The sequence below is a fragment of the Macrobrachium nipponense genome, chromosome 34 (assembly GCF_015104395.2).
Source record: "Macrobrachium nipponense isolate FS-2020 chromosome 34, ASM1510439v2, whole genome shotgun sequence".
In the NCBI taxonomy this organism is placed as follows: domain Eukaryota; kingdom Metazoa; phylum Arthropoda; class Malacostraca; order Decapoda; family Palaemonidae; genus Macrobrachium; species Macrobrachium nipponense.
The window spans coordinates 3,591,696-3,601,695 of NC_061095.1; the positions used below are offsets into that span (position 1 = coordinate 3,591,696).

The 10,000-nt window shown below is 29.1% G+C and overlaps 1 protein-coding gene across 7 annotated transcripts in view; it reads left to right on the forward strand.

The window, feature by feature from the left end:
• The window catches only part of LOC135207851 (glycoprotein 3-alpha-L-fucosyltransferase A-like), a 102,969-nt gene that overhangs the window by 70,248 nt on the left and 22,721 nt on the right, over positions 1-10,000 (forward strand). For 4 of the 7 annotated variants that reach the window (XM_064239711.1, XM_064239712.1, XM_064239713.1 and 1 more), the window contains 2 exons: positions 2,531-2,551; positions 9,688-9,723. The exons of 1 other annotated variant lie outside the window; for it this stretch is intronic. In XM_064239711.1, the coding sequence (XP_064095781.1) occupies positions 2,531-2,551; positions 9,688-9,723 (57 nt within the window). The remainder of the gene's footprint in view (positions 1-2,530; positions 2,552-9,687; positions 9,724-10,000) is intronic. 2 more of the 7 variants (XM_064239715.1, XM_064239714.1) reach the window with 2 other exon arrangements.

Consider the following 10,000-nt stretch of genomic DNA (forward strand, 5'->3'; position numbering starts at 1 on the left):
ATAATTAATGAATAAAAAATAATAATAAATAAAAAGATAATAATAATAATAATAAAATAAAAAGATATAATAATAATAATAAAATAAAAAGATAATAATAATAAAATAAGATAAAATAATAATGAAAAACTTACTAGCAACTGAAGAGCGTAACATCTGCAGCTAATAATTCAATAGCAGATTAAATTTTTGAAATAATTCAATACACTAAAAAGTGAAGTATATGGCGACATACGTCTGGTGTCTCACTTACTTGAATAAACATTACGGTTTTACAATTTTAGATTTCTTTGTTTACAATAAACCGCAACGCACGAAATAAAACCTTTGGGAATTTATAACAAAGGCCAATAAATTCCTGGTTCAGAAACAGTAATTGTAATTCAGGGTTTACTCAATAAATTATGAATTATTACTGATCGGCTTTTCGGAAAAGGACTCGGAGAGACAGACATCTTTTATTGGGAAACAATTTTCATAAGTGTATCGAACTTTTTTATTAAATCTATAACGATATTATGATCATTGAAATATATAACAAATGTTTAATCAGTGTATTTGCTGTTTTGAGTGACTGTCATGGCATATGATTTTACTCTTCATTAATTATTTATCTTTTTATATAATAATTACTTATTACAGACACATTTCTACGAAACTTAGTTATAAGTGAAACACGTTTTCATATTAATATTTCGGAACCCTCCGTAATTTCTTTTTATTTTTCAATTTTTTAGCATTACCATATCGAGAGAAAAATATGGACGTCTCCCAATATTTATATCAATATTTTTCATTTTACAATTTTTTCATATAATATTTAGGATATAAATTATTCCCTACAGTGGGAATACTGTATATAATAATAGATATATATATTATATATATATATATATATATATATATTATATAATCTATATATATATTTATAAACATTATCATATATATATATATTATATCTATATATTATTTATATATATAGTATGTATATATATATATATATATATATATGTATATTATATATATATATATATATATATATATATATATATATATATATATGTATATGTGTATGTATGTATGTAGTATGATGTATGTATGTATGTTATATGTATGTATGTAGTATATGTATATAGTATGTATATATATATATATATATATATATATATATATATATATATATATAAAATATTGGTTTTCTAGAATGTTTAAGTTGATCCACACTCTTATGCACCGTTTCCAAAAATAAAAAAAAACATCAAAAGAATTATCAATTAAAATATCCAATACTCAAGTTATTTCTTTGGTTTAAGTGAAAACATTAGTTTTAAAAACTTAGCAGCTTATGGTTATAATCTTATATTACTTTCGCTTAATTTTATATTGCCAATCACAAAAGACTTAACACATTTATGTTAATATATACCAGTCACTCGTTTTTCTGGTAGATTCAAGTGGTAATAACTTCATTGTAAGACTTCTTAGCATCTGGTGTTCGTCTTTTATTTTTTGTGGTTGATAGTACCGCTAGTATTATCATATATTATAGATATTTATTTAGTTTTCCTAAATAAACAAATACAGCACAATAAGTTTTTTAGCCCTTATAAGTTGCCCAAATTCATTCATTTGCATTTTTAAAAAATTTTCTGTTAAAAGTGGTTGCTTAATTGCATGTGTATGTTATTCATTATTGAGAATATTCGTTTTTATTTGCTATTTTTCCCCAATTTCAAGTTCTTTGCTCTTTTATTTGTCATTTTATATGTTTCATGTCATTGCTTTGTCACTGTTATTTCATTTAGCTTCTGTGTTTTTGTTGCAATTTTGACTGCTTTTGTTTTATCAACTAAATGTAATTTTTCTCAAATATATTCGTTTTTATCTATAATTTTTCCATAATTTCAATTTGTCTTTCCTTCATTATTTGTCATTGTATCTGTTTCTTGTCATTGTTTTGTCATTTATTTAATCTAATTTTAATGCTTTTGTTGCAAAATTTTCAATGCTTTTGTTTTTGCAACCAAATGCCATTTTGTTCAAAAATTTCACTTTTATTTGTAATTTTTCCCCAATGGCAATTTTTATTTGTCATTTTATTTGTTCAATGTCATTGTTTTGTCACTTTCATTTCATTCAGCTTTGATGATTTAAATTACTGCCATTGTTTTAACAATCTTGACATTTTTTTTTTTTTTTTGTAACTAAATGTTATTTGCTTAAACATTTCTGTTTAATTCCTAATGTTTCCCATTTCAATTTGTCCTTGGTACATTATTTGTCCTTTTATTTGTTCCATGTCATTGTTTTGTCATTATATCAGTTACATATGATTATTCAAATCATCCAGTTTTTGTTACACAATCATCTGTGTTTTTGTTAATGCAATTAAATTCCATTATCTTTTATAAGTGTCGAGTAGCTTATTTGATCAGTAATAATGTTTATGTTTCTTGTTATTGTTTTTTGTGTGTGAGTTTTTTTTTATGTTTGTCCATGTTATTTTTATGTTTCCTTTTCGTCTTTCTAGGGGTATCCCGAAACAGATAAGGTAGGGAAAAGAAAACGGCATATTTTAATGAAGTGAACTAACCCTTAGTTGTACTATCAATAGAGCTTTCATCTTCCATTGCAGAACCTTAGTGACTCCTGACGTAACAGTGACGTCACTGTGACGTCACATTGACGTAACCTCTGACGTAATATTTCTACTTGTTGAGATGCTAATTAATCTTTCTTTGCAGTAGTGTGAACTTTCTATTTTTTTGTCTAACACTTTAGGTATTTTGCTGTAGATGTGTAGTTTGATATGAGTGTAGATATACTTTTCATACACACACACACACACACACACACATATATATATATATATATATATATATATATATATATATATATATATATATATATATATATATATATATATATATATATATATATATATATACATATATATATATATATATATATATATATATATATATATATATATATATATATATATATATATATATATATATATATATATATATTATATATATATATATATATATATGCTTTGAGTTTCTAATATAAATACACCCTTATGATTATTATATCAATATTAATATCCTTATCAATATTTCTCCTAGAGATACATTTCCTTGGTCATATATATAAGGAAAAATTAATATCACGTCCTAAATGGGGTAGTTGCTAGCACTGAGTACTATTATTGAACACTATCATTGAAAACAGCAACTATAAACGTTTTGATAAAGTCAGTTTATCCATTTTTATTTATTATTAGTTTTTTTTTTTTTTTTGTCTATATTGAATTATGACTTACTTGAAGTTTATCTGTAAATTTTGACTGAATTTTGAAAACATATTTAAATATCATCTATGAATTTTGACTTAATTTTTACATCACATTTGAATGTTATCTATGAATATTGACTGGGTTTTGACGTAATGTTATTTTAATATTATCTATGATTATTGACTGGATTTTGACGTCATATCTTAATATCATCTGGTGAATTTTTTGACTGGATTTTGACAATTTATTTGAGTATTATCTATGATTATTGACTGGATTTTGACGTCATATCTTAATATCATCTATGAATTTGGCTGAATTTTGACATCATATTTGAATATTATCTACGAATTTTGACTGGGTATTTGACGTCATATTTGAATATCGTCTATGAATTTTGACTGAATTTTGACATCACATTTGAGTCTTATTTTTAGATATTGACTGAATTTTGACGTCATATTCGAATATTACCTAAGATTTTTGACTGGGTTTTGACGTTATATTTGAATCTTATTTTTATATATTGACTGAATTTTGACGTCATATTTGAATATTTCGTGTCCGCTTTTTTCCTTGTGTTTTAAGACACAAAAAAAAAATAAGATATCTTTTCTTTCCGACGATCGCTAAGGTATCGGCCGTGTATCTCGATATACTTACTATGAATATACTTATTCTCGATATACTTACTATGAATATACTTATTCTCGATATACGTACTCTTGAATAAACTTATTTCTCGATATATTTACTCGAATGTACTTATTCTTGATGTACTTTTCCTTGAAATATTTCTTCTTTGTATTCTTTTCTTGACATACTTATTTGCTAAGCCCTTAGACTGCTTATATACATTATATATATATATATATATATATATATATATATATATATATATATATATATATATATATATATATATATATACTATATATATATATAATATATATATATATATATATATATATATATATATATATATATACATATATATATATATATATATATATATATACTATATATATATATATATATATATATATATATATATATGTATATATATATATATATATATATATATATATATATATATATATATATATATATATATATATATATATATATATCTATATATTATATATATAATATCTATATATATATATCTATATATATATATATATATAGATATATATTATATTATCTATATATATACCTATGTGCGTATATATCAAGGAGCTTCTATTCTTAGAAACCTTTCATCTGGATTCCCTGTCAAGCAAGACCTTAAGATTTCCTTTAACTTTTTAGGTTAGAATTTTAAGTGTTTTGTGGTTTAAGGTTTAAGGGAACCTTCTATACTCTTGAGTCCCTGTCTCTGCCTAGAATAACCCCTTTTAAAAGACGCTACGTAGACCTTAACATCTAGCAAGACCTTAAGATTTCCTTGCACTTTTTAGGTTAGAATTTAAGTATATGTGGTTTAAGGTTTAAGGGAATTCTGCATGTTAATTTTTTTTTTTTTTTGTTTCTTTGTTGTTTGTTTACACAAACAACTAGGAGGTAAGATGGCCACTAACCACTGGTGGAGAAAATGTTTTGTTAAATATTTTATTTTTTTAATATATTTATTTAATTTGTTATTGATGATGTGTTATTTTGGTTGAATTTTTCTTGTCTGTTATCAGTTATTGGTTATTTTTAGTGAAAATATCCATTCGACTTTCTGTTACATATGGGGAGACTTATGTAGAATGCGATAATAATAATAATAATTTTTTACTATTATTGGATGATTTTTGATTACTAAAGTTGTTTATTTAATAATAATAATAATAATAATAAGCTAATAATAATAATAATAATAATAATAATAATAATAATAATAATAATAATAATAATAATAATACTGTTGAATAAAATGGCAGAATTCAGCGAATTAATCTATATATTATCTGATCAACAATTTTTTTTCTTATTACTCGCTTTTCTGGCTCAGCGATACTTCACAATAATTGTCCAATATTCATATTGGGGATAATGCTGAAAGTGGCATTTATTCAGAACAGGCTTTATTAATCAAAGACTGGTATTATCAGCATACTGGTATATGGGATGGCGTTCCTCTGGTCCAAATCAAGCAGGGGTCGTCGTCGGTGTTGGTATCATTCCATAAGAGAGGTCAATCTCAGGCCGGGGTCGTCTCTGGTATTCAGCTGGTATTACTGCTGGTATAGCTCTGGCTTATCGCGACGTTTCAACCTTCTCGTAGGTCATTTTCATGGCTGGTTAGCAGTAGAATTGTGAAAGATGGTGTCTGCATGCCGTTATTTTATAGCGGCTCGAATCCTAGAGCTGTGTTCTCATTGGTCGAGCCGGTCTGGGGCGAAGTCTGGGATCTCTGTTGTTGTTTGAGATTAAGCTGGCCTTGTGCCAGCACGGCCTTTTGCTCGTTGAGCAGCCCGTGGTATTCTCTCGTCGCTGGTTGCAGGGATTCAGCCGTGCAAGCGCTCTACTAGTGTATCGGGGAATGAATGTCAGGAGTCCTACCTGCGGCAGGAATTCTATCATCCCGTTGGTGCTCCTGGATATTTGGGTGATAATACCAGTCTTTGATTAATAAAGCCTGTTCTGAATAAATACCACTTTCAGCATTATCCCCAATATGAATATTGGACAATTATTGCGAAGTATCGCTGAGCCAGAAAAGCGAGTAATAAGAAAAATAGAAAGATATATAGATTAATTCGCTGAATTCTGCCGTTTTATTCAACAGAATTTGTTTAAAAGGGGAATCTTCTTCCAAATAATAATAATAATAATAATAATAATAATAATAATAATAATAATAATAATAATAATAATAATAATAATAATACTTAGGAAGCAGACCCTCTCTCAAGCATACTTTATTATAAGTAATGGCTACTTCAGCAGCGTTACACTTGTAGAGATTCTTCTCTATTTTGCGAATAGCGGCTTTTTCCGTGCTACTTAAACAGGCTAGTAGAGCGCCTATAGAGGTCATGGTCAAATACAGGGTCAAAATAGGTGTATTTATTCGAATAAATACACCTATTTTGACCCTGTATTTGACCATGACCTCTATAGGCGCTCTACTACCTGTTTAAGTAGCACGGAAAAAGCCGCTATTCGCAAAATAGGGAAGAATCTCTACAAGTATAGCGCTGCTGAAGTAGCCCATTACTTTTAATAAAATAATAATAATAATAATAATAATAATAATAATAATAATAATATAATAATAATAATAATCCTCACTTAATATCTTACCATTAACTTCACAATTCCCAAACCACATCTTGGCCAACTTGACCTGGAATCCAACATTACCGGATTACAGCATTACTGGATTATTACAGTTAAGAGGGGATTTATATGTGTTGATACTAAAGCCCGTTTTTACAACCATCCAACACGTAACTCCAGGTCCTTTCATTCATGATTGTTTGTGTATGGTACCGTACCTTTTGGAACCTTTTGGAACATTTTGGTACCTTTTGGGACCTTTTGGTACCTTTGGGGACCGTTTGGTACCTTTTGGTTCCGTTACTATAAGTATATGAGAAACGTAAGTAGTGGTTTTGTCAAAATATATATATATATATATATATATATATATATATATATATATATATATATATATATATAATATATATATTATATTATTATATAGAGAGAGAGAGAGAGAGAGAGAGAGAGACGAGAGAGAGAGAGAGAGAGAGAGAGTTATTTATATAGCAAAGCAGTTTTACTACTAGGAAATTCATTGACTATATTAAGTGTGAACATGTGTGTGTGTGAGAGAGAAAGAGAGTGAGAGAGAAAGATTAATATGGCAAAGCTGTTTCACTACTGGAAAAGTCCGTGACAATAGTTAAGTGAGAGAGAGAGAGAGAGAGAGAGAGAGCACGTCCCCCCCCCCCCCCCCCCCCCCCCTCCCCCCCCCCCCCCCCCCCTTCCGCTCAAAATGTGTTCTCTGTCTGAAGTAATAATTGTAGACTAGAATTTGTTCTTCAGTCTGTTTTTTTTAGACTGGAACAATGTGTCCTTCTACTGGAACAACTGTTCTTAGCCTGGAACAAGAAGGTGCGTAGTGTTCTGAGACTGAAAGAATGTGCTCTTAAACTGGAACAATGTGTTCTCTGTCTGGAAACAATTATAGACGAGAACCATGTGTTCTTCAGGCTTTTTTTAGACTTGAACAATGTGTTCTCCTGGAACAACTGTTTTTAGCCTGGAACAAAGAACGTGCTTAGTGTTCTGAGACTGGAACAATGCGTTCTTAAACTGGAGCAATGTGTTCTCTGCCTGGAACAATCGTAGACGAGAACCATGTGTTCTTCAGGCTTTTTTTTTTAGACTGGAACAATGTGTTCTCCAGGAACAACTGTTTTTAGCCTGGAAGGACAAAGAACGTGCTTAATGTTCTGAGACTGGAACAATGCGTTCTTAAACTAGAACAATGTGTTCTTTGTCTGGAACAATCGTAGACGAGAACTATGTGTTCTTCAGGCTTCTTTTTAGACGAACAATGTGTTCTCCTGGAACAACTGTTCTTAGCCTGGAACAAAGAAGGTGCGTAGTGTTCTGAGACTGGAACAATGTGTTCTTAAACCGGAACGGTATGTTCTCTGTCTGCAACAATTATTGTAGACTAGAACAATGTGTTCATCGGTCTGTTTATTAGACTGGAACAACTGTTCCTGGCCTGGAACAAAGAAGGTGCGTAGTGTTCTGAGACTGGAACAATGCGTCTTAAACTGGAACAATGTGTTCTTCAGTCGTTTTTTAGCCTGGAACATTGTGTACTCCTGGAACAACTGTTTCTAGCCTGGAAGAAAAGCCACGGACCGAAGAAGGTGCCCTGGAAGTCTGCCTGTCTAACGATTATTGGCCTTCGTCCAGGAAACGCCATCAGTGTGGGAGACATCTTTCAAGTGACGCCAGAGGCAGCATTTATTGAGTGAGGAGGGATGGAGGGAGGGGGCGGGGTCTTAGGGGCGGGCCTATCAGGGAGGGATGCAGAAGTGGGCGGGGCTTTGGGTTCAAGCGTCAACCTTTTCCCATTTCCAGGTGTTCTGATTTGCTGATGCGATGCTGTGGCCTTGGCTTCGGCTTAGATTTAAAAAAAATTAAATGACTTTTTAGTTTTATTTGATGTTTTCTTGGAATTTAAAAAAATAATTGAAAGGTAATTTTTTTCAGTAATTTTTTTAATTATGTTTTAGACTTTACATTTTTTTTTAATGTCTCAGATAAATAAGTGACTAGGTTTATTTAAATCTGCAGACATTTTCATACATGATGTTAAGTGGAACATTTTATGATAATAATAATAATAATAATAATAATAATAATAATAATAATAATAATAATAATAATAATAATAGATTAAGAACCTTATGAACTTTACATACGGTATGAAAATTTGAAGAAAAAAAAACCACACACAAAGTTTGACAAAACTCCTCAGATTCATAAAAGTTACTTTGAAAATGAATTTCAATATCTCAGACGAGATTTTGTATTGAATCATATGTATGACCAAATAATATCTGCTAAATATATATATTTTAATTATGATACTTTGAATTTATATTATATCTGTAAAAACTTATAATATTCACTCCATTTATCAATGGCGAAATGTCCTGTTCGACTGTTTTGAATTAGATTTCTATTGAATTCTGTGATGGATATTCTCTCTCTCTCTCTCTCTCTCTCTCTCTCTCTCTCTCTCTGTTTTATATAAAAGTTTGTTGGTTTGTAAATATTTTTCTAGACTTTTCCTGTCAAGTTAAAAATGCATTATATAAACTGATATAATTTTTATGCATGGGACCATTTTAATGAGTGAGTGTGTATTACCAATTTCGTTTGTGTACATAATTCTAAATACAAGTGTGGCAATGTTCTTGTATATAAGAATGGAATATAATATATATATATATATATATATATATATATATTATATATATATATATATATATATATATATGTATGTACTGATGTATGTATATATGTATGATATAAACTAGATATACGTGTATATATATAAATTGTTTATGTGCATTTATTATGTATATATATATATCGCTTCACAAACCTGCACACACACACACACACAGAATTGTAAAATATGACTGTACAATTTGGCAATTATAAGCTGAGTCCTGCCTAGACTAACCTTAAACCCAGTCACCACCAATCCACCACACCCCCCAAAAAAAAAAATCAAAAATTAAAAAAAAAAAAAAAACCCAAAATTTCGGAGATGGTTGAATGAGGAGCGCCTGCGCAGATGATCGCAGGACTTATTAAGCCTTACTAACTTGGTCTTGTTTTCTCTTTTTGTGTTTCAGCCGACGATCTACTGAACAGGATCGGGAATCCAAAGGGTAGGCCTATAAGTCTGCCTGCTACTAATTAATTCATTGTGCATCTTGGACCGACACGTACTAGATTAATATATACTTACAGATCTTTATGTATGTATGTGTGTATGTATGTATATATATCTATAGCTTCATATATATACATACAGATACTTTCATATATATACTTACATATATAATATATATATGTATGTAGTATGAATATATGTATGCAGGTATGAATGCATACACATACATACATACTCCTTAGTGCCAACCGTATTGTCAATACGTTTTAGTT